General features: G+C 46.5%; 1 protein-coding gene across 2 annotated transcripts; it reads right to left on the bottom strand.

Annotated features, from left to right (window-relative positions):
• Nucleotides 1-56: 56 nt before the first annotated feature.
• On the bottom strand, nucleotides 57-24828 carry cc2d2a (coiled-coil and C2 domain containing 2A). 2 transcript variants are annotated; one of them, XM_084355106.1, is made up of 38 exons: nucleotides 24754-24828; nucleotides 24488-24541; nucleotides 24191-24271; nucleotides 23666-23819; nucleotides 23257-23348; nucleotides 23004-23105; nucleotides 22843-22923; nucleotides 22549-22761; nucleotides 22311-22470; nucleotides 22052-22188; nucleotides 21819-21950; nucleotides 20271-20480; nucleotides 20040-20146; nucleotides 19790-19930; nucleotides 19135-19291; nucleotides 18515-18786; nucleotides 18114-18291; nucleotides 17802-17955; nucleotides 17497-17644; nucleotides 16898-17036; nucleotides 16598-16801; nucleotides 16403-16495; nucleotides 16220-16311; nucleotides 14556-14723; nucleotides 14391-14448; nucleotides 14181-14290; nucleotides 13818-13914; nucleotides 13622-13720; nucleotides 13352-13528; nucleotides 13078-13092; nucleotides 12753-12956; nucleotides 12563-12652; nucleotides 12364-12477; nucleotides 12156-12290; nucleotides 1667-1789; nucleotides 1523-1581; nucleotides 1257-1434; nucleotides 57-1114 (listed from the first exon to the last, which is right to left on the bottom strand). In XM_084355106.1, the coding sequence occupies exons 2-38, from the start codon at nucleotides 24491-24493 to the stop codon at nucleotides 929-931; spliced, it is 4866 nt and encodes a 1621-aa protein (XP_084211232.1). In that variant the 5' UTR covers nucleotides 24494-24541; nucleotides 24754-24828; the 3' UTR covers nucleotides 57-928. The 2 variants fall into 2 exon arrangements, with proteins under 2 accessions (XP_084211232.1, XP_084211233.1); XM_084355107.1 differs by lacking the exon at nucleotides 13078-13092.
• Between the last annotated feature and the right edge of the window lie 154 nt (nucleotides 24829-24982).

Raw genomic sequence — 24982 nt, 5'->3', positions numbered from 1 at the left:
TTGTTGGTCATTCTTAATTATTGTGTGAACATAGTGAAGCAAAGTAGAAACTGAAAAGCTGAAAAAGTGACATTTAATTGTCTCAACATATTAAAAAGGTGCAATATGCAAGAATGGTAGTTCAAAACAAAAAAGTTAAAACGTGAAGAAAAAAACAGTTTGATGCTATGTTAAAGATGACTGTACTGTGTTGCAAAGGTATCTGTTGAAGTTAGCATGCTAACCGACTAGCCCCTAGCCGCTTTTTTACCTTGAAGTGACAGTCAGGAAAACACTTCACACTGCTGAGTCCAGGCAGAGTCAGCTCATATGCCCGCTAGCTGCCCAGCTAACTGAGCTTACTTGCAGACCAGTTGGCAGCATTTAGTGGTCACTCTGGCGATATGCTGCACACTATTTGATTAGAGTATGATTTCGACAGGTGGCCAATTCTTACACATGGCACCTTTTTTAAAAAACAAACAGAAAACACATGCCCAGTGTGCTGAGCTATCAGGTATTTACATACATTTGGTTGATTTTGTGCTAGGTTTTGGTAGTGTTGTTAAGGCATTTCTCTATTTTGCTACTATTCCGATTCCTCCATATGTGTCATAGATAAATAAAATAATGGAAATACATTTTAATACTGTCAAACACAACAGCAACAAGAACAACAGCCACAAAAAAGGCTATTTTTTAACAGCGTCAAGAAGAACTGAACATCATCACGCTCAGGATGGAGCGATTAAATGTTATTTAAAAAAGTTAAAAGTTATTTTGTGATGGATTGGAGACTTTAGACTGGTACCTGAGTATTATCAAAATATCTATATTATAAAATCTATCCAATACTGTGCAAACATAGTGTGAGTAATGAAATTGGCTTAAATAAAGCTAAAACGCATTTATATACAGAAGCACGTGATACAGGGTGAGATCTCTTGTATCACGTGCGCACCAGTGAGGCCAGGTACACCCACACAGACAGGACATGATTAGGGTAGGGGTGCACATACACAGCCAGGGCAAACTCCACATTGGATCCCTGAATGTTGTGAACTCCAGTGCTGTGCACCGCCTCGATGATGGGCCCGATCTCAGAGAAAGGCAGATGCAGTGGGAATCCTGAAATCTAAAAAGAAAAAAAAGGCCTGTTAGTTGTAATTTATGGTGATTTCTGCCAGCTGACATTGTCGAAAATAATAGATTGACAACATCACTCGGTGGCTCACTCCAGTGACCATTTTTCGAGGCACTCCCACTTCATGTCTCACCCTGTGGTCTCCCAGCAGGCTCTGCAGCTCGTGCCTGTGCCCCTCAGCCATGTCCTGCCCCCCGCTCAGCTCCAGTTTGGGCAGGAACTGTTTCAGGGTGCTGGTGCAGTAGCGGTTCCAGCGGGTTGGATGACGAGGCCGCCACTCCATGATCTTCTCCTTCAGGATCTTCTCAATACTGTGGAGAGCATGACGGGACAGTTAATAGGTTTTGTCTAGCGTGGAGCTACTGCCCAACAGATCAACATGACTCAGTGGTAACTTGCCTGTCCTGAAGGTCTGCTGCAGCTGCTTTGTCTGCGCGCCTATATGACAGCTGGTCCGGCTGAAGTAAAGTAGATTTAGAATAAAATCTTCAAAAATTACAACTGAGCATTCAACAAGATTATACAGAAACCTTGAACACTCACCTGCACACTTGACAGCCCGGGGTGAGTGAAGGATCGGGAGAAAAACGGCTTCCACAGATTGGCTTTTGAGACGTCAAAACTTATCGTCATTGGTGACGTATATTCTTGAATGTTGAGCCACACCTAGGTAAAAAAAAACAAAAAACAGAATATTCAATAATCTGCTGCAACATTAAAAATGAAGATGAAATCCCACATCATGAACTGGTAAACTAATGTCATATAAGCTGCTATTATTATCCATCCTGAGTGAGCACAACTCTAGGTACAGGTGTGAATGACCCCAAGACACATTGAGATCTTATTTGAGATCCAATCGATTACATGTTTGGGCTCTCTTAACCTGCCAATGTTAGCAGCAGAGTCTGTTTCAACCGATCCATCAACTGAAAACGTGACCAGAATATCACCAGACTCCCTTAACAAATTGCACAAATTAGAGAGTTCTGAGCCTTCTTGTAAATTTGGCATTGAATACATCACATTAAAGTGTTTCATTCCTTGCGAAAAGTGTGAGATTGACGCAGCATCACTGTACCAGCCTGTCTGCTTCCATATCATAAGTGCATCTTATCTGCCAACATTTAGCAGCTGTCTGAACACACTGTTTCAACTGGCTTCATCATTTACACTGAATTTATGAAAGACAACAACATTCATCATCACTTCAATCATGACAATCTCTCCTGGTCTCAGGGCAGAAGTTGTCTGAGGGCAGGTGATCCCTCCTGGTCTCAGGGCAGAAGTTGTCTGAGGGCAGGTGAATCTCTCCTGGTCTCAGGGCAGAAGTTGTCTGAGGGCAGATGAATCTCTCCTAATCTCATGGCAGTAGTTGTCTGAGGGCAGAAGTTGTCTGAGGGCAGGTGAATCCGTCCTGGTCTCAGGGCAGAAGTCGTAATTTTTCTGTTCTCAGGGCAACGTAGTTGGAAAAAAGAAAGTCAACTGTCTCCTCTGGTCTCAGGGCAGAAGTTGTCTGAGGGCAGAAGTTGTCTGAGGGCAGGTGAATCTCTCCTGGTCTCAGGGCAGAAGTTGTCTGAGGGCAGGTGAATCCCTCCTGGTCTCAGGGCAGAAGTTGTCTGAGGGCAGATGAATCTCTCCTGGTCTCAGGGCAGAAGTTGTCTGAGGGCAGATGAATCTCTCCTGGTCTCAGGGCAGAAGTTGTCTGAGGGCAGGTGAATCCCTCCTGGTCTCAGGGCAGAAGTTGTAATTTTTCTGTTCTCAGGGCAACGTAGTTGGAAAAAAGAAAGTCAACTGTCTCCTCTGGTCTCAGGGCAGAAGTTGTCTGAGGGCAGAAGTTGTCTGAGGGCAGGTGAATCTCTCCTGGTCTCAGGGCAGAAGTTGTCTGAGGGCAGATGAATCCCTCCTGGTCTCAGGGCAGAAGTTGTCTGAGGGCAGGTGAATCTCTCCTGGTCTCAGGGCAGAAGTTGTCTGAGGGCAGGTGAATCTCTCCTGGTCTCAGGGCAGTAGTTGTCTCAGGGCAGAAGTTGTCTGAGGGCAGATGAATCTCTCCTGGTCTCAGGGCAGAAGTTGTCTGAGGGCAGGTGAATCTCTCCTGGTCTCAGGGCAGAAGTTGTCTGAGGGCAGAAGTTGTCTGAGGGCAGGTGAATCTCTCCTGGTCTCAGGGCAGAAGTTGTCTGAGGGCAGGTGAATCTCTCCTGGTCTCAGGGCAGTAGTTGTCTCAGGGCAGAAGTTGTCTGAGGGCAGATGAATCTCTCCTGGTCTCAGGGCAGAAGTTGTCTGAGGGCAGGTGAATCTCTCCTGGTCACAGGGCAGAAGTTGTCTGAGGGCAGGTGAATCTCTCCTGGTCTCAGGGCAGAAGTTGTCTGAGGGCAGGTGAATCTCTCCTGGTCTCAGGGCAGAAGTTGTCTGAGGGCAGGTGAATCTCTCCTGGTCTCAGGGCAGTAGTTGTCTGAGGGCAGAAGTTGTCTGAGGGCAGATGAATCTCTCCTGGTCTCAGGGCAGAAGTTGTCTGAGGGCAGGTGAATCTCTCCTGGTCTCAGGGCAGAAGTTGTCTGAGGGCAGGTGAATCTCTCCTGGTCTCAGGGCAGAAGTCGTAATTTTTCTGTTCTCAGGGCAACGTAGTTGGAAAAAAGAAAGTCAACTGTCTCCTCTGGTCTCAGGGCAGAAGTTGTCTGAGGGCAGGTGAATCCCTCCTGGTCTCAGGGCAGAAGTTGTCTGAGGGCAGGTGAATCCCTCCTGGTCTCAGGGCAGAAGTTGTCTGAGGGCAGGTGAATCTCTCCTGGTCTCAGGGCAGAAGTTGTCTGAGGGCAGGTGAATCCCTCCTGGTCTCAGGGCAGAAGTTGTCTGAGGGCAGGTGAATCCCTCCTGGTCTCAGGGCAGAAGTTGTCTGAGGGCAGATGAATCTCTCCTGGTCTCAGGGCAGAAGTCGTAATTTTTCTGTTCTCAGGGCAACGTAGTTGGAAAAAAGAAAGTCAACTGTCTCCTCTGGTCTCAGGGCAGAAGTTGTCTGAGGGCAGATGAATCCCTCCTGGTCTCAGGGCAGAAGTTGTCTGAGGGCAGATGAATCTCTCCTAATCTCATGGCAGTAGTTGTCTGAGGGCAGAAGTTGTCTGAGGGCAGATGAATCTCTCCTGGTCTCAGGGCAGAAGTTGTCTGAGGGCAGGTGAATCTCTCCTGGTCTCAGGGCAGAAGTTGTCTGAGGGCAGGTGAATCCCTCCTGGTCTCAGGGCAGAAGTTGTCTGAGGGCAGGTGAATCCCTCCTGGTCTCAGGGCAGAAGTTGTCTGAGGGCAGGTGAATCTCTCCTGGTCTCAGGGCAGAAGTTGTCTGAGGGCAGGTGAATCCCTCCTGGTCTCAGGGCAGAAGTTGTCTGAGGGCAGGTGAATCCCTCCTGGTCTCAGGGCAGAAGTTGTCTGAGGGCAGGTGAATCCCTCCTGGTCTCAGGGCAGAAGTTGTCTGAGGGCAGGTGAATCCCTCCTGGTCTCAGGGCAGAAGTTGTCTGAGGGCAGATGAATCTCTCCTGGTCTCAGGGCAGAAGTCGTAATTTTTCTGTTCTCAGGGCAACGTAGTTGGAAAAAAGAAAGTCAACTGTCTCCTCTGGTCTCAGGGCAGAAGTTGTCTGAGGGCAGATGAATCCCTCCTGGTCTCAGGGCAGAAGTTGTCTGAGGGCAGATGAATCTCTCCTAATCTCATGGCAGTAGTTGTCTGAGGGCAGAAGTTGTCTGAGGGCAGATGAATCTCTCCTGGTCTCAGGGCAGAAGTTGTCTGAGGGCAGGTGAATCTCTCCTGGTCTCAGGGCAGAAGTTGTCTGAGGGCAGGTGAATCCCTCCTGGTCTCAGGGCAGAAGTTGTCTGAGGGCAGGTGAATCCCTCCTGGTCTCAGGGCAGAAGTTGTCTGAGGGCAGGTGAATCTCTCCTGGTCTCAGGGCAGAAGTTGTCTGAGGGCAGGTGAATCCCTCCTGGTCTCAGGGCAGAAGTTGTCTGAGGGCAGGTGAATCTCTCCTGGTCTCAGGGCAGAAGTTGTCTGAGGGCAGATGAATCCCTCCTGGTCTCAGGGCAGAAGTTGTCTGAGGGCAGGTGAATCCCTCCTGGTCTCAGGGCAGAAGTTGTCTGAGGGCAGATGAATCCCTCCTGGTCTCAGGGCAGAAGTTGTCTGAGGGCAGGTGAATCCCTCCTGGTCTCAGGGCAGAAGTCATAATTTTTCTGTTCTCAGGGCAACGTAGTTGGAAAAAAGAAAGTCAACTGTCTCCTCTGGTCTCAGGGCAGAAGTTGTCTGAGGGCAGATGAATCCCTCCTGGTCTCAGGGCAGAAGTTGTCTGAGGGCAGATGAATCTCTCCTAATCTCATGGCAGTAGTTGTCTGAGGGCAGAAGTTGTCTGAGGGCAGATGAATCTCTCCTGGTCTCAGGGCAGAAGTTGTCTGAGGGCAGGTGAATCTCTCCTGGTCTCAGGGCAGAAGTTGTCTGAGGGCAGGTGAATCCCTCCTGGTCTCAGGGCAGAAGTTGTCTGAGGGCAGATGAATCCCTCTGGTCTCAGGGCAGAAGTTGTCTGAGGGCAGGTGAATCTCTCCTGGTCTCAGGGCAGAAGTTGTTTTGTAGGATTTTCCTCATGGCTATTTAGTCTCATCTGGTCCCAGGGCAGAGACCATTGTTTCCCACAATTTTGCCTGAGGGCAGGTGAATCTCTCCTGGTCTCAGGGCAGAAGTTGTCTGAGGGCAGGTCTCAGGGCAGAAGTAATATTTTTCTGTTTTAAGGCAATGTAGTTGGAGAAAAGGGAGTCAACTGTCTCCTCTGGTCTCAGGGCAGAAGTTGTCTGAGGGCAGGTGAATCCCTCCTGGTCTCAGGGCAGAAGTTGTCTGAGGGCAGATGAATCCCTCCTGGTCTCAGGGCAGAAGTTGTCTGAGGGCAGGTGAATCCCTCCTGGTCTCAGGGCAGAAGTTGTCTGAGGGCAGATGAATCCCTCCTGGTCTCAGGGCAGAAGTTGTCTGAGGGCAGGTGAATCCCTCCTGGTCTCAGGGCAGAAGTCATAATTTTTCTGTTCTCAGGGCAACGTAGTTGGAAAAAAGAAAGTCAACTGTCTCCTCTGGTCTCAGGGCAGAAGTTGTCTGAGGGCAGATGAATCCCTCCTGGTCTCAGGGCAGAAGTTGTCTGAGGGCAGATGAATCTCTCCTAATCTCATGGCAGTAGTTGTCTGAGGGCAGAAGTTGTCTGAGGGCAGATGAATCTCTCCTGGTCTCAGGGCAGAAGTTGTCTGAGGGCAGGTGAATCTCTCCTGGTCTCAGGGCAGAAGTTGTCTGAGGGCAGATGAATCCCTCCTGGTCTCAGGGCAGAAGTTGTCTGAGGGCAGATGAATCTCTCCTAATCTCATGGCAGTAGTTGTCTGAGGGCAGAAGTTGTCTGAGGGCAGATGAATCTCTCCTGGTCTCAGGGCAGAAGTTGTCTGAGGGCAGGTGAATCTCTCCTGGTCTCAGGGCAGAAGTTGTCTGAGGGCAGGTGAATCCCTCCTGGTCTCAGGGCAGAAGTTGTCTGAGGGCAGGTGAATCTCTCCTGGTCTCAGGGCAGAAGTTGTTTTGTAGGATTTTCCTCATGGCTATTTAGTCTCATCTGGTCCCAGGGCAGAGACCATTGTTTCCCACAATTTTGCCTGAGGGCAGGTGAATCTCTCCTGGTCTCAGGGCAGAAGTTGTCTGAGGGCAGGTCTCAGGGCAGAAGTAATATTTTTCTGTTTTAAGGCAATGTAGTTGGAGAAAAGGGAGTCAACTGTCTCCTCTGGTCTCAGGGCAGAAGTTGTCTGAGGGCAGGTGAATCCCTCCTGGTCTCAGGGCAGAAGTTGTCTGAGGGCAGATGAATCCCTCCTGGTCTCAGGGCAGAAGTTGTCTGAGGGCAGGTGAATCCCTCCTGGTCTCAGGGCAGAAGTTGTCTGAGGGCAGATGAATCCCTCCTGGTCTCAGGGCAGAAGTTGTCTGAGGGCAGGTGAATCCCTCCTGGTCTCAGGGCAGAAGTCATAATTTTTCTGTTCTCAGGGCAACGTAGTTGGAAAAAAGAAAGTCAACTGTCTCCTCTGGTCTCAGGGCAGAAGTTGTCTGAGGGCAGATGAATCCCTCCTGGTCTCAGGGCAGAAGTTGTCTGAGGGCAGATGAATCTCTCCTGGTCTCAGGGCAGAAGTTGTCTGAGGGCAGGTGAATCTCTCCTGGTCTCAGGGCAGAAGTTGTCTGAGGGCAGATGAATCCCTCCTGGTCTCAGGGCAGAAGTTGTCTGAGGGCAGATGAATCTCTCCTAATCTCATGGCAGTAGTTGTCTGAGGGCAGAAGTTGTCTGAGGGCAGATGAATCTCTCCTGGTCTCAGGGCAGAAGTTGTCTGAGGGCAGGTGAATCTCTCCTGGTCTCAGGGCAGAAGTTGTCTGAGGGCAGGTGAATCCCTCCTGGTCTCAGGGCAGAAGTTGTCTGAGGGCAGGTGAATCCCTCCTGGTCTCAGGGCAGAAGTTGTCTGAGGGCAGGTGAATCTCTCCTGGTCTCAGGGCAGAAGTTGTCTGAGGGCAGGTGAATCCCTCCTGGTCTCAGGGCAGAAGTTGTCTGAGGGCAGGTGAATCCCTCCTGGTCTCAGGGCAGAAGTTGTCTGAGGGCAGGTGAATCTCTCCTGGTCTCAGGGCAGAAGTTGTCTGAGGGCAGATGAATCCCTCCTGGTCTCAGGGCAGAAGTTGTCTGAGGGCAGGTGAATCCCTCCTGGTCTCAGGGCAGAAGTTGTCTGAGGGCAGATGAATCCCTCCTGGTCTCAGGGCAGAAGTTGTCTGAGGGCAGGTGAATCCCTCCTGGTCTCAGGGCAGAAGTCATAATTTTTCTGTTCTCAGGGCAACGTAGTTGGAAAAAAGAAAGTCAACTGTCTCCTCTGGTCTCAGGGCAGAAGTTGTCTGAGGGCAGATGAATCCCTCCTGGTCTCAGGGCAGAAGTTGTCTGAGGGCAGATGAATCTCTCCTAATCTCATGGCAGTAGTTGTCTGAGGGCAGAAGTTGTCTGAGGGCAGATGAATCCCTCTGGTCTCAGGGCAGAAGTTGTCTGAGGGCAGGTGAATCTCTCCTGGTCTCAGGGCAGAAGTTGTTTTGTAGGATTTTCCTCATGGCTATTTAGTCTCATCTGGTCCCAGGGCAGAGACCATTGTTTCCCACAATTTTGCCTGAGGGCAGGTGAATCTCTCCTGGTCTCAGGGCAGAAGTTGTCTGAGGGCAGGTCTCAGGGCAGAAGTAATATTTTTCTGTTTTAAGGCAATGTAGTTGGAGAAAAGGGAGTCAACTGTCTCCTCTGGTCTCAGGGCAGAAGTTGTCTGAGGGCAGGTGAATCCCTCCTGGTCTCAGGGCAGAAGTTGTCTGAGGGCAGATGAATCCCTCCTGGTCTCAGGGCAGTAGTTGTCTCAGGGCAGAAGTTGTCTGAGGGCAGATGAATCTCTCCTGGTCTCAGGGCAGAAGTTGTCTGAGGGCAGGTGAATCTCTCCTGGTCTCAGGGCAGAAGTTGTCTGAGGGCAGAAGTTGTCTGAGGGCAGGTGAATCTCTCCTGGTCTCAGGGCAGAAGTTGTCTGAGGGCAGGTGAATCTCTCCTGGTCTCAGGGCAGTAGTTGTCTCAGGGCAGAAGTTGTCTGAGGGCAGATGAATCTCTCCTGGTCTCAGGGCAGAAGTTGTCTGAGGGCAGGTGAATCTCTCCTGGTCACAGGGCAGAAGTTGTCTGAGGGCAGGTGAATCCCTCCTGGTCTCAGGGCAGAAGTTGTCTGAGGGCAGGTGAATCTCTCCTGGTCTCAGGGCAGAAGTTGTCTGAGGGCAGGTGAATCTCTCCTGGTCTCAGGGCAGAAGTTGTCTGAGGGCAGGTGAATCTCTCCTGGTCTCAGGGCAGAAGTTGTCTGAGGGCAGGTGAATCCCTCCTGGTCTCAGGGCAGAAGTTGTCTGAGGGCAGGTGAATCTCTCCTGGTCTCAGGGCAGAAGTCGTAATTTTTCTGTTCTCAGGGCAACGTAGTTGGAAAAAAGAAAGTCAACTGTCTCCTCTGGTCTCAGGGCAGAAGTTGTCTGAGGGCAGGTGAATCCCTCCTGGTCTCAGGGCAGAAGTTGTCTGAGGGCAGGTGAATCCCTCCTGGTCTCAGGGCAGAAGTTGTCTGAGGGCAGGTGAATCCCTCCTGGTCTCAGGGCAGAAGTTGTCTGAGGGCAGGTGAATCTCTCCTGGTCTCAGGGCAGAAGTTGTCTGAGGGCAGGTGAATCCCTCCTGGTCTCAGGGCAGAAGTTGTCTGAGGGCAGATGAATCTCTCCTGGTCTCAGGGCAGAAGTCGTAATTTTTCTGTTCTCAGGGCAACGTAGTTGGAAAAAAGAAAGTCAACTGTCTCCTCTGGTCTCAGGGCAGAAGTTGTCTGAGGGCAGATGAATCCCTCCTGGTCTCAGGGCAGAAGTTGTCTGAGGGCAGATGAATCTCTCCTAATCTCATGGCAGTAGTTGTCTGAGGGCAGAAGTTGTCTGAGGGCAGATGAATCTCTCCTGGTCTCAGGGCAGAAGTTGTCTGAGGGCAGGTGAATCTCTCCTGGTCTCAGGGCAGAAGTTGTCTGAGGGCAGGTGAATCCCTCCTGGTCTCAGGGCAGAAGTTGTCTGAGGGCAGGTGAATCCCTCCTGGTCTCAGGGCAGAAGTTGTCTGAGGGCAGGTGAATCTCTCCTGGTCTCAGGGCAGAAGTTGTCTGAGGGCAGGTGAATCCCTCCTGGTCTCAGGGCAGAAGTTGTCTGAGGGCAGATGAATCCCTCCTGGTCTCAGGGCAGAAGTTGTCTGAGGGCAGATGAATCCCTCCTGGTCTCAGGGCAGAAGTTGTCTGAGGGCAGGTGAATCCCTCCTGGTCTCAGGGCAGAAGTTGTCTGAGGGCAGATGAATCCCTCCTGGTCTCAGGGCAGAAGTTGTCTGAGGGCAGGTGAATCCCTCCTGGTCTCAGGGCAGAAGTCATAATTTTTCTGTTCTCAGGGCAACATAGTTGGAAAAAAGAAAGTCAACTGTCTCCTCTGGTCTCAGGGCAGAAGTTGTCTGAGGGCAGATGAATCCCTCCTGGTCTCAGGGCAGAAGTTGTCTGAGGGCAGATGAATCTCTCCTAATCTCATGGCAGTAGTTGTCTGAGGGCAGAAGTTGTCTGAGGGCAGATGAATCTCTCCTGGTCTCAGGGCAGAAGTTGTCTGAGGGCAGGTGAATCTCTCCTGGTCTCAGGGCAGAAGTTGTCTGAGGGCAGGTGAATCCCTCCTGGTCTCAGGGCAGAAGTTGTCTGAGGGCAGGTGAATCTCTCCTGGTCTCAGGGCAGAAGTTGTCTGAGGGCAGATGAATCCCTCTGGTCTCAGGGCAGAAGTTGTCTGAGGGCAGGTGAATCTCTCCTGGTCTCAGGGCAGAAGTTGTTTTGTAGGATTTTCCTCATGGCTATTTAGTCTCATCTGGTCCCAGGGCAGAGACCATTGTTTCCCACAATTTTGCCTGAGGGCAGGTGAATCTCTCCTGGTCTCAGGGCAGAAGTTGTCTGAGGGCAGGTCTCAGGGCAGAAGTAATATTTCTCTGTTTTAAGGCAATGTAGTTGGAGAAAAGGGAGTCAACTGTCTCCTCTGGTCTCAGGGCAGAAGTTGTCTGAGGGCAGGTGAATCCCTCCTGGTCTCAGGGCAGAAGTTGTCTGAGGGCAGATGAATCCCTCCTGGTCTCAGGGCAGAAGTTGTCTGAGGGCAGGTGAATCCCTCCTGGTCTCAGGGCAGAAGTTGTCTGAGGGCAGATGAATCCCTCCTGGTCTCAGGGCAGTAGTTGTCTGAGGGCAGGTGAATCTCTCCTGGTCTCAGGGCAGAAGTTGTTTTGTAGGATTTTCCTCATGGCTATTTAGTCTCATCTGGTCCCAGGGCAGAGACCATTGTTTCCCACAATTTTGCCTGAGGGCAGGTGAATCTCTCCTGGTCTCAGGGCAGAAGTTGTCTGAGGGCAGGTCTCAGGGCAGAAGTCATATTTTTCTGTTTTAAGGCAACGTAGTTGGAGAAAAGGGAGTCAACTGTCTCCTCTGGTCTGAGGGCAGAAGTTGTCTGAGGGCAGAAGTTGTCTGAGGGCAGGTGAATCCCTCCTGGTCTCAGGGCAGAAGTTGTCTGAGGGCAGGTGAATCCCTCCTGGTCTCAGGGCAGAAGTTGTCTGAGGGCAGATGAATCCCTCCTGGTCTCAGGGCAGAAGTTGTCTGAGGGCAGGTGAATCTCTCCTGGTCTCAGGGCAGAAGTTGTCATTTTTCTGTTCTCAGGGCAACGTAGTTAGAAAAAAGAAAGTCAACTGTCTCCTCTGGTCTCAGGGCAGAAGTTGTTTTGTAGGATTTTCCTCATGGCTTTTTAGTCTCATCATCTGAGAGTTACTAACCTTGTCATGCAGCAGTTAGGCTAATCAGGGGTCCTTCTCTGTGATATAATTTCCTGCCACATGGTCTTCTTGCACAAATTACCAAAATGGCTCCTTGAATGTTGGTTACACCACCTTGACACTTTTCAACCAATTCAACTAAACCATAAGAATGCAAAAAAAAATTGCGTCACGTCATTGACCCGTATACCTTTTGTGTCATCTCATCTCTTGTTGTTTCATCGAATGTCATTATCTGGGTCATGTGAAAGCCTCCTTTTGGCTGTGGCCACTATGTCGGCTTTTTTAATGACTGCCCTTTTAATGATTTAGCCACTAAAGGCTTTTTAATATTTCCTTCCTCATTTTCCTCATTTTGTGAGTTGTTGAGTTAGGAGAGACTTTATACACATTGTGAAACGTTGTCTAATGATGATTAAGAATTTGGATCTTTTTGTAAATTCTGCAACTGTTACACATCAATCTCTTTTTTCCTATAAAAAACATTTGTCCCAGTGATGTATGTGTTTATTTGCATACAGAGCTGGGAAGTTAGATCAGATCACAGGTGGTCACTTGAAGCGCCTGTCAATTAGAGCTGTCCACCTGTGATTGGATCACTCAGGATGGATGGTATTACCAGGTCAGAAAAGGGCTACAGTTGCTATGTCTTCACTTACATTGTCAGCGTTGACCAGGGAACCAACTGTCTGCAGGGGGCAGAAGGTGTCATACTGTCCGTAGTACTGACCACTGCTGGGGTTCCAGATCAGGTAGCGGCTCTGCTCATAAGTCAACACGTACGCTGTGGGTCCCTGAGAAAGAAGTCAAAAACCTTAGTGCTGCTGCAGAGAGAAATACATATTTAATTATTTATTTTTTACACACCTCTGGTATAGCAGTGCCAATTATAAGCCAGGCTTTCTTGCCCATTGACAGGAAGTAATTGCACAAAAGTACAGCGTGCTCCTCTTCATCTCCCGCTAGGAGGGTTAGGAATTCCTAAAAACAAGAAGAGGAAACACAACGTACAGTAAAATGGTCATTCTGGCTGCTCTAACAATCAAGTCAGAGAGGATTCACTCACTCCACAGGTGCTCCACAGGTCACAGGTGCCAGAAAACGAAACCCTGTCTGGCAGAGATGGGATGAGCGAGACGAATCGGGCGACCAGAGCCTGCGTACAGATGGAGTCAGATTGTCAAACAGTTACTACTGAAGAAGATAGGAGTGATCGAGCAGCCTCTTAATGCATTCACTTCAATAAAGCAACTGACCGTGGCCTCCTGGGAGTTTTCGGGGAATGCGTCCAGTAACTCCTGAGGTGGATTGAGCGGTTTAATGTACCGTGTGATGAACACCGTCTTCCCGTTGAGGTCTATGACTGTGGTGATGCAGGGTCGGTCCGGGTAAGACCGAGCTGCGTCCCTCTCGAATCTCTCTGCAGCCTGCAGCAGGTGCTCGTCCTCTTGGCTGTCAAACTGTATGAAAAGGTCAAAGGTTACAGCAGAGGAATCCAGGCCAGCAGCTCTGTGTGAATGAATTCATATGCTTCAAGAGTGATGTGGTGAGTTAGGTAAATAAAAACAGGACGAGTGTTACCTTCACTTCCTTTATCTAGCACATGCAGCAGACGCATAAGCATACAAGTGACACAAAAGGATGAGAAATAAAGAAACAAATTACTACAAAGATGCACAACCACCCAGCACAAACAACTAACAGACTTGTGAAAATGATTGAAAGTGAACATATCTGAGGCAATATTGACATTAATCTAAGACACACTAAGACAAACTTGCACACAGTGATGCAGGCTGGGTACTACGAAGCAGACGGGATCCATCCTCGAGTTTGTTGCTTAAATACGACTTACCTTCTCCCTGATCGTCTCTCCAGGCACCAGCTGAGGTTCAATGGTGATGAAGAGTGTGATGAACGCTCCCTCGCTCAGGCTCCGCAAAGTATCATAGCCACCATTAGTGCCGTGGCTGCGCTCCTTACTGTACCCCAGCAACACTGCCGGTGTGTTCACCTTGAATGTTCCATCAATCTGTCCAATGGTGTTAAAAAAAAACATTAGTTAGGAAGTCAGCATGCTAATAAGTGTGTGTTGTAAAAAATACACAACAACAAAGAGTCTCACCCTGGACTGAGAGTAAATGGTGCTGAAAGGAATCTTGACAGAGCCCAACCAGTGCTTCTCTACCCGGGTGTGTATCGACTTCCCTTTGTCTTTGTCAGTCTGAGGAGCAAAAGGTTCAACTGTGAAGCAAAGAACAACTCGAGGAACAGAATCTGATTTAATAACGGTGAGAGACAATGAACAGCGTTTTACTCACCACTCCAGTTTCATAAACCACCTCGTCAAATATGTTGATGAAGACTTCATCTTTGACTGACTGCAAGCTAGCAGTGCTGTAGTCGCCATTTGGTGCACTGCAGAGAGATTTCAGCTCATTTGTTAGTGATATCGAACTTGTAAAGTGAACCAGACAGTGTAGAAATACTCTGTTACAAGTAAAAGTATTAGCATCAAAATACATTAAAGTACCAATAGGAAATGTACTTAATTTTACTTCACTATGCAGAGTGGCATTTCAGAGCAATACATATTATATTATTGGTTTAAAGTTATTGACAGTGATGGAATATAACATATGCAAAGTGAACATTTATCTGAAAAATAAATAAGATTTTTTCACCTAAATGGCAGCTGTAGCTCCTCGTTCCAGGAGGGGTTTGGTCCATCAGCTGTGGTAGTTTGAAGCACTGTGCGCTGGAAGGAAATCTCCACAAAGGGCCTCACTTGTACCTTCAATGCACAAGTAACGAACACACACATGATACAAAACACATGCCAAAAGAGATCTTGCTGACAATCAGCTGTAAAGAACAGTTAAGGTGTATTTTACCTGGCTGAGGAGCCAATCGCTGCCCTGGATGGCCGTCTGAGACGACTGTCCTGGTCTACTGAAAGAAAAACCCATCGACGCGTTAGCTGAAGAGCATTCTTAATTCTTATTTCTGACGTCAAAAGAGGATTTTTTAGTCTCTTCTAAAAACTATATGACACTCACTTGGTCTGGGGCCTGCGAACCGGGACATCGTACGCCCGGATGATGTTGATGAGCAGCTTAATGTCTCCGTTGGACAGATTCTGAGCTGTCACCTTCTTTCTTTCTTTCCTCTGAGGTTTCAGCGGTCGCTTTGGTTCAGCCAGCTTGAAAAGGTTTAATCCCAGAATCCTGAGTGTCACAACAAACAGCTGTTATCATCCACTCGGCAACCTCCAGGAAACTGCAACTTAATTTACTGAGGGATCAAAAATGTTGTTTGTTCAAAGAGTGGGATAGGATTAATACCACCAACAGTACTCAGTCCCTTCAGGTATTTGCAAATTTATGAAGAAAATAACAATTTGGGGCTGATTTGACCTCAACATTTTCTTTTTCAATGTTCCTTTATGACAAGAGTAAGTAAGAGTAAGAAAGAGTAAGAAAGTAAGCAAGTAAGAGCTGTTGAAAAATGGGACAACTAAGGTGAAAGTTGATCGAATTGAGTTGCTTATTATGTATTTACTGTGTACTACTATTGCAAATATGCAGGATTCAATTGTGGCCCAGAGGGCAACCAGGAAGAGGATTGTTTCACTTGTTTGAACAAAGGAAACATACCAGCATAATACAGGCAAAACCGCACAAGTCCAATGGTGCCTTGCCAAGTGTTAAGGTATGTGTTGCCATAGCTGAAGTTAGTAAAAAACAGGATAAACACAAACTGTTTTGTTACACTTGGCATGTCAGCTGCTTTTCATTACTATAGCAAGTAAACCTAGATAAATAACTCCCATTAGTTCTGTGTAGTTGAAATGAAATTACTATAATAAGTAAATATATTGACAACATTATCAATGACTACCATATAAAAACTGTTTAAGTGAAAAAATCTCTGCAAAATCCTAAAAGGACTGAATACGACACAATAATGGTCACTACTACTGCATTGGTACTTAGGGTTCAAACAAAATGGAGGAACATGGACACAGAGGGTGGGAGAAAATAAAAGAAACTCTAAGCACATACCCTGGACCTGCACCACTGTTAAAAACGCAAAGCAGAAGAATAACAGAAAAATGGAACAGAAAAGATTATAACCTGCACTTTGAATAATGGAAACAAATGTGCAAAGTAACACCCAGCAGCGTGATTGGCGTTGACGTACATTAATGTGTATAAATCAGTGCACGGGCCCTCACACACTGACAATTTCGCATTTTCTGTTATTGTGTCCACATGTTGTGAAACCTGCTCTGAAGCAGTTCCAGAGGAGAGTATTACTCAGCCAGGGGAATGTAATGTTGAGCTTGAGATCAAACAGGCTTACGTCAGCCTGTGATTTATATCGGCCCCCTTCACATTCTCTGATTGGCTGATCTGGCTGTTTGTCCCACAGCGCAAGGTAATCCAAGTTATCTAACCTTTCCTTTACAACTTGTGCAGGGAGTTCAGGCTCTCTTTGCAATTCTTCAATTTGTTTTGACAAGAGGAACACGCTTAAGAAATGATCAATTATGATAAGGTAAGTAGAACTTTATTTACATGCTTGAATTACTATTTTTTGATTGGCAGGAAAAACAAGTCTCGCGTTAACATGCAGAACACAAACATGAAAGAATGTCAGTTGTGAAAGACGGGAGTTTGACAGAATATTTAGCCAGTTGATAAAGCTGAGGCGTGTTTACCCGATGCTTGGTATCTCCTCTTCTATCACCAAGTCAGACAGAAGGTAGTGATGCTTGGCAAGAATAAACCTGTTGATGACTGATTCTCGGATCTGTGGGAAAACAACATTGTTCGACACTTAGCGCTATTCACCTTAAAAATTGGTGTTACACAAACATGTTTACATCACATTGGTTACTCACCTTCTGATGTTGTTTGGCTTTGCGGGCTCGCTGTGGATCCAGATGGTCTCTAGTGTCAATTTCCTCTCCTTCTTTCAGCCTCTTCTCATATTCCTGAAAACGTTTTCAGCCAAAAGAGAAAAAAAGAGCTTCATACATCCTCATTCTGCCTTATCCAGAATATTCTGGGATGTAATAAATATTTGGAGGACTGACCTGGAACACCTTGTCAGTGACCTCCCTCTCCAGAGCGGGGACACACTTGTAATTCCGAAACTCTGCCACTTCCTGGTTCCTGAGCCGGAGCAGGCGGAACCTTTTGGACCGCTCCAACTCTTCGTCGGTCACAAAGTTGAACTCCTCCTGCAGCTGCTCCAGACGGAAGTACTCGGGAGCCGTTACCTCTCCGCTACTGGCCAGCTGAGGAACCACAGGTACAAAGACAGATGCTGTGTTTTCATTCCCAGATTGTTGAGATCTCTTTTCTCATGCACGACGCTGTATTCTGATACCCACTTTCAGCAGCTGCATGATGGAGCCATTTTTTGGATCGTTGGGGTCCAGTCGTGACTGTGTGGCCCACTCTCCAATTTTTTTCATGTCATATAGTCCAGATGCCCCGATATATGTGACGGCATCAAGACGGCCCAAGCCACTAGAAACACAGAGATGGTAAGTGATTAATAATCACGATGACCATAGGCTAGTTTCTTATATAGAAAAGGTACAAAGACAGACTTAGAGCACTACACAAGTGTTTTTGCCATGTTTTAGCTCATGAACTAAAGACTGCATACAGAAGCTGAAGCTAGGGCCGGGCAATATGTATTGATATTATATCATTATTGTGATATGACACTGTACATCCTCTTAGATTTCTGATATTGTTATATCACGATATGACACAACATATTATAATAATTATATGAATTTTTCAGTTGTCTGATGACAGAAAACAGCAGTTTAGAAAGAAATACAACCCCAAATCACCAATGTGGCATGTGTGGTATTCTTAAGAATATGATCAGCAGTGATGTAAATCATATAGAACATGTAGTTTATGGGACAAATAAAACATGCAAAACCACAAGTACGTATCCTTTAAGCGGTTTTACCTGTGTATGCCGCCTGGTTGTTGAGACACAGGAGGGGCGAGTGGTACATCATCCTCCCCGATCCCCCAAGAAACACAGCAAGACAGCTTCCCAGAGGTCAACAGGGTCTGTTTGTTACTGCCGTCAGCCTCAAAGGAGAGAGGCACGTCTGACGAGTCACACAGAAAGGAAGACAGAGACTGAAATGACAGGTGCCTGTCCAACAAATGTGAGGGTTATGAATCACATTCACATATAAATGTCATCCTTGGAGTTGGAAAACATTTTGTGGCTGACAGTGTTTCAGGTCAAATGAAGGTGTTTACCACTTCCTACACCATCGTGGTCGAACATCACTCTCTGGTTGCTGCTGAACTCAAATTCCTCCAGAGTGCCGTTACCCGTCAAAACTGATGGTTCTGGCACTGGAATATACACTTGAGCCAGGAGGGAGCATGATGAGCCAATCTCCTCAAACACCTGCCCATACACAGTACACACACACACACACACACACACACACACACACACACACACACACACACACACTATGTTAGAGGCAGAAATGAGAAAAGATGTAGTAATCTATCAAACTGTTTACTGTTAGTAACAGCACGCTTAATGTCTCTGTACTGTACCTGCAGACTGATGCTCTGCGGACAGTTAACTATCTTGAGATTGAAAATCTGACCAAAGTGCACTCTGAAATCAGAGTTCAAGGAGCGGCTGTCCGTTCTCGAAACTTCTTTGTCATTGTATAGGATCTTGATGAAAAGAGAGCGTCTTGCGACATCCTCTCTTCGAGCTGTTTCAGGCCTGAAAACAGGGAGCAAACAAACATGACGAAAAATGTCTGAAGTACCACAGCAGACGTGCAGTCCATCTTCACAAGTAATTTCATTTCGAGTGTTAAACGAGTGGACAACCTGCCAGTAGGTGAGATACGTAAATGTATTTTCTATATTTCAGCCCGTTTACTAACATCTGTGATCGGATGTAAAATCTCTTCCACTTTCTCTCTCTGTGTTTCTGCTCTTACCTGGGGCACAGATCACTGGCGGTGATGTTTCCAGATGCAGACAGCTCAGGGATCAATATGGCCTCTCCAGGTTTCCTGCGTATCCTGTTGGCTTTCTCTCTGACCTGCTGCTCTATAGAGTCAAAATCTGGCTTCTCCAGAGGCTCCGGCTTTGGGGGACCTTCTTCAGCAGGACCTTCTGATTCGCTCGCCTCCTGGTCTTCGTCTTCCTCTTCTGTGTCGTCCTGTGCCTGGCCTTTCTTCTTCTTTTTTTTCTTCTTCTTCTTGGCTTTCTGAATACAATTAATACAATATACAATTGTTAATTCAAACCAGAATTTTAACTATTTATTTACTATTCTTCATGAGGTGAAGATGAGATGATTCGATTTAACAGATTTGAACACGGTTCCCTTCGATTTGACCAAGATACATACCGAGCAGAACATTTTTCAGTTGAAAAAAACACAACCTCTCAATGCTCTCTAGTGGAAGAACTTGTAACACTTGGTGACACTGTTTCTAAACCTAGTTGGGCGTATTTTCCCTGCAGCTTATTGTCACTCATCAGACAACTCAGTACCGACATATTTGCAGTTGGCCAACATCTGCTGATTTATCACTGTAGCTCTAGCAGGTACCTGTTTCCTCCTCCAGAGTTTCCACTCCTCCAGCTGTTTTTTGTACTCTGCCAGCTTTCTCTGATAGTCCTCCTCGCTCTCTGCCTCCAATTCCACGACCTCTGCCAGGATCTCGTCTTCGTACTCACGCTCATCCGACGCACGGTCCACATTCTCTCTGGAGTAAGATTATAGAAAATCATAGCACATTAGAGATTACTCAGACTCTAAGGGCTTATCTGGACTAACATCCCTAGAAAGGCTATTTTTTAGGCTTTGTCGAGCCAGCTCACACAAAGACAGCCTGGCTGTGTCGAACTTGCTTTGCAGTATACCGCTCTGGTCATGTACCAACCATTTGTCAACATATTTGTGTTTTTGTATTGTATTTTTTGTAATTTATGACCATTTCATGACTTGTTTTTTAAATGTAATTATTATTTTGTTGTATATTTATCTATAACCTTTTTCCTTCCTATAGTCATTTTCTTTTATTTAGTTCTACAGTCATGTGGGAGCTCTTGTTCAGTGTGTTCTGTGTAGAGTAAGGTGATCTTTTGTCTCCTTAAAATGTGTTTGTTGTTTCTTATTGTCTGTCATCTCTGCACATAGTATGTTATTAAAGTTCTATGGAGGAGAACCAGCAAATGCGTTATTATAAAGAGGGGCCAGTTACCTCCTGAGGTGGAGCTTAAAGGGCGTGTTGGTGTACTTCTGAAGGTCTCTCTGGGCCTTGAGCTCCTTCCACACTTTAACTATGTTCTTCAGCAGGGTCCTGTCTTTCCCCTGCTCGCTGTCTCGCAGCTGCCGAGTGTTGCTGTGATATTCAGGGGAAAAACACAGCGGCATATTAAAGTTATGGTGCTAAAGGGTCTCCGTTTGTAGACTGAGCAGGACTTGGATGGAACAGAATCTTGGTTACTCACCGAACCTCCAGACTGTACTCGGATATCCTCTGATGCATGGCTGGAGAGAGGTTCTGCCCGCCATGGTAGTTGAGCATATTCCGCAGTGCGATCCGGGATCCGTTCAACTAGTACACACAGGAAACACAAAACACACCAGATATGAAGTATATATGGCTTATACTTAATTTTGTTATGTATTCAATAATGTTTCACAATACGACGCAGACACAGTCAGCTGCTGAAGCTTACCTTGTCCGTGAGGTGTCCTGTCAGATTATTGTGCTGCCTGGTAAGGTACTGATCATACAACTGAGCTAAACGAGCCCCCAGGACGTGTTCGCGACTAAAGAGTGGGTGATGGGAGAAGATCAGCCCGGAGACGTCAACATCGAGCTGGTAGTCTCCTTCAGGGTCCGCTGCACCAGCGATATAAAGATTAGCATACTTGGACTTGACCGCCTGGGGGATAGAACAACATCATCCTTAATGCAACACTCTGAAAAAATAATAATCACACAACTGTGTGTATCTAAGTATGTGTGCGAGCATGAAATGGTTAGCAAGACTGACAGCAGCACGAGGGAATAAGAAGTTATGCGTGACAACAATGAATCATAAACACCCACTGAAACTACAATGAGTGCTCTGTTTTCTACATGATCACATACGGCAGCTGTGTCTCCAGAATAAAAAAAAAGATGTGTGAAGAGAAACCTTCTTTGATGACAACCGTTGGATACACACTTGCTTCACATCAGGCACGCCCAACCAGTGAACCATTTCTGAACACTGTTTTGGATCATTGTCAGTTTATATTTTCCTATTTATATATTTCTTTTATTTAGTCTCCATGGTCAGTCACATCATTGCACAATCTAAGATTCGTACATTTAGAAGTGTGAATAAAGTCTAGAATGAGCTGCTTCTGCTGAGGATGGAGATGCACAATGCGATCCAACTGTTCATGTTTCAATTTGTCACTGAGCTGTACACACCTAACCATCCTTTACGAATCAATAAGGCAGTTCCTTTTACAGACTACACAGGTAAAACATTTTACATGCCAGTATCCAACATTTACCTTAAACAGATAGTTCAAAGACATCAAACAATGTAATTGTAGGGAAATACTACTCAGTTAAACTTCTTATCGTTTTATTAATGTCTGTGGATCAAGATGAGCTGGAGCACTACTGGATGGAAACGTGTATCCCACCAAGCGAAGATCCACTTGTGTGGTGGTGTGGGAAGACAAAACACTTTCCAAAACTATGCCGGCTTGCAAATCACTATTTCTGTCTGCCTGCCACATCTGTGCCAACTGAGAGATTTTCAGCTGCTGGAGTTATTGTTAACTGTTAACTGACTGAGAGATTTTCTGACTGGCTTACTATCTGCCATCGTATGGACCAAAGTTTTAAACTCTACTTTCTTGTTTGTAGCTACAAACAGACATTTTGAAAAAAAAATTCAATTTAATTTCCAGCTCTCCCTCAAAAGGTGACTTCACATTTCCCACAATCCCCAGCTGGAGTTTTGATGTAGCTGTACTGTACACAGATGTGTCAGCCTCCACCTCTGTTGTATTCCCTGATAACAAACGCCTCCTCCCTTCCTGTCCCTTTGAACCAAATGCCAAACTGCCCTTTTGCTTTGTTTCAAAATGGCAGAGGGGTGAGAGAAGACTCAAGTCTGAGGGAGCCACCACACTTCCAATGTACAAACCTGCATGCTGCTTCAGATGTGGCAAATGAATGAAGTGATCAAAGTGAGAGTCAAAGCAGGCGTGTGTCTGACCTTCCTGTACACGGTGTGCAGTGCAGGGTCCAGGGCCTCCTCCATGTGGAACAGAGGGGGTCTGGTGGAAGATTCCTTTATGGGGTCAGGCAGAGCCATGATCCTGCCGTCATCTCCAAACCACTTCTTTCCCTAAATAAATCATTTTTAAAAAAGATATATTCTAATGGATTCCTGAATAAAGTCAGTGCCGGTGACACTGCTGAATAGTCTGGCATGTTGTTTGACATTACCTCCTCCATTTTCAGAATGCGGTTCTCCAGAATGTTCTCATTGGTCAGGGACACAGGAGGCCTCTCCCCTGCGTAAAGACCCTCGTCCTCCAGAAAACGAGGCTTCATGTTTTCAGGCAGTTTAATGGAGGTCGGGACTGTGTTGGGAATCAATTAGAGACAGTTGATATTCTGGACAAAATATTAAAGCTGACATCACAGTATTTGAAAGTTGAAAGTTGTGTATGTGAATCAGGTGCTTTTGTAAATTACAGAATACCTGTTCGAAAACTTGGCGTGAAGAGAAGTTCACTTTCCTGCTGTATACACTTTCTGTACCCAATGTACTCTGCCTTCTTCACTTCCAGGAAGTCCTGGGACGATTGTTCAATGACGAACAAATCCCCCTCTTCGTCTCGCACCAGGGGAGCTTCTTCACTCTAAGGTGACAGAAACAGTGTCTTATGAACTGCAGTCAGTCAGTAATAATATGCACATATCATTTCTTATGACTTTACCTGGTCTTCATGTTCATCCTGATTATCTTCATCTACTTCAGCATCTTCCTGCTCATCAACGTCTTCTCCTCCTTCTTCATCTCCGTCCTCAGTTGCTTTTCTCTGTTTTTTTCTCTTCCTGCTAATCTTCTCTGTCTCCTCTTGTGGCTCAGGCTCAAAGTTGAATGTAAAAAAATTGTATGCCTCCTCAGCAGTCGGTACGCCTTTTGATGCCTGTATTTGCAAAGAACACATGAATAAACAATCATAAAGCATTTGTTCTTGAAATTATTGCAATTCTGTTTCCAGTCTTACTCGTCTTGCTGCTTCTCTGAACTTGACCCTGGTGCTGAGGGCCGGAGGGACATCATGTCTTCCAGCTCTGTCTGGATCAACCTGTAAAACACTGGGAGTTAAACCTCCACTTCTGACTACATGGGTACAATCATGGCTGACAACTGAGGTAGAATGCTCACCGCTCGGTCAAACCTCGTCACAGTGTCTCTGTCTCTGAGACTCTGGAGGCGACTGGCTGGCTCGGGAAAGGCCTCCTGCGGCTGAGCATTCTCAACTTTAGCCTGGAACACAGGAGGCCGCACATTAATACTAATTTGCAAATGCAAATGTTTGCAAAAGAGGTGGTTTCGGAATCTGATTTCTTTCCAAATCTCATTCAAATACAAGCTAGTTTGTTTAAAAGAAAGAAAGAAAAAAAAGAGTTGGGTTTACTCTGGCTGCTCTCCGTTTCTCTTCCAGGCGGCGTGTCACAAAGTCGTCTAAATGCTGAGAGCCAGGGGAATGCTGAAGTCGGGAGGAGATGCCTACAAGACAAAGCACATAATGGAACAGTAATTACATGCATTACTCAGCCTTTCATTTTTCTGTAATATAATATTTCCAGATTTTAAAAAATATTTATTTATAGATATAAGTATAAGTAAGTTATATATAGAAGAATATACGTTTTTATTTTCATAGTGATAGTAGGGTGAAAGTGTGAAAAGACACAAAAATGTTCATACTCGCTCTCCACCGGACGTCTTTTCTACAAAGACGTTGAATTGTTTTTGCTCAGCGGGGAACAGCTTTAAAGCATCAACGGAGAGGAGGCAGGTTTAAAGAAAACATGGGCAGTAACCTCTAAGCGAACCAGTCAGAGGTCTTGACAAGACCTCAGGGTCAGCTGCCCTTTCAGATGGGCCTTCATCTTCACTGCGCTGCTGAACGGTGGAGATCTCCTCCACATCATCATCATCATCATGGGTATCCTGGGCTGAAGACCGTTCAAGCACCTGATATAGGCCAAGAGATGAAACAATTATGTATACTATACTTCTAAGTGGGTCCTATGAAAGTTATTCATTTGATTAAAAGGTGCAGTATGTGATAATTGGGTACCTCAAATTCATACTCCAAACAAAATAGGGGGCAGCATATCGCCAGAGTACCCAATGACTAGTTAGTTAAGTTAGCCATGAAGCTAGTGCTCCTTTTAGCTGGATCTGCCCAGACTGGGAGATTGGAGCATCAGGGGAGTGTTGGTGTCTTTGACCCAACATCAAACCTGTTGTTTCTTTACATTCGGTTATCTTTTAATGTTTAAACTAAGATTCATATTGCCCCTTTAAAGAATGAGAGCTGAGGGTGTGAGAGGGAGATGTACCTGTTTCTTCCGCTTTTGTAGCTGAGCCTTTAAGGTGCGTTTAAGTGTCTCTCCCGGGTCTTCCTCGCTGCTTTGCGGTTCCTGGTGCGACACAAGGATCCAGTAAAGACAAGCAGCAACAGCAAAAAATGCATATGAGAACTGTACTTCTGTCCACACGGCTACTTAGCTCAGCTGGAAAGGGGTTTACTTGCAGAGGGAAGAGAGAAGGAGCATTGTTGTTGAGCAGCCAGCAGCACACACAGGTGGGCAACTACAGCCTACAGGTTAAGCTACAGAACACACATACACACCAACCTTCATTGACGTGTGTAGTTTCCCCTTACTCAGTTTGGTAGACGGAACCAGAGCCTGTCGAGTATAGTTAGATTTACTAAAGCGTTAGCAGCTCTTGTATCCGTCCCTGTGTGTTTCTCACTTTGAGTGTGAGCCGCCCCCCAAGTCATGTTGAGTCTTGTTAAGTCGAGCTTGTACAGGGCTATTGTCAGTCCACAGAAACAACGGGAGATATAATGTTTATCCTTAATACCAGTAATTTAGGATAGAAGTTGTACAGCTTTTACCTGAACATCGTCCTCATCTTTGTTTTTCGTCAGTGTGTCCCGCAGAGCACGGCGTTTCGTTCGCAGCTTTTCTCGAATCTCACTAAGACAGGAACAGAGGCAGTTATTGAGCTAACGTTAGCTTAGTTAGCTAAGAAAAAATAGGTATCTCAGAGACGTAACTTATAGCTAGTTAATGACAGAAACCAAGAAGAGAGCAGCTAACGTTACCTTGGGGAAGCCAGGGTGG

This window comes from Pagrus pagrus, assembly GCF_965226575.1.
Source record: "Pagrus pagrus genome assembly, chromosome: 6".
In the NCBI taxonomy this organism is placed as follows: domain Eukaryota; kingdom Metazoa; phylum Chordata; class Actinopteri; order Spariformes; family Sparidae; genus Pagrus; species Pagrus pagrus.
This window is presented reverse-complemented; position numbering and strand designations above follow the sequence as displayed.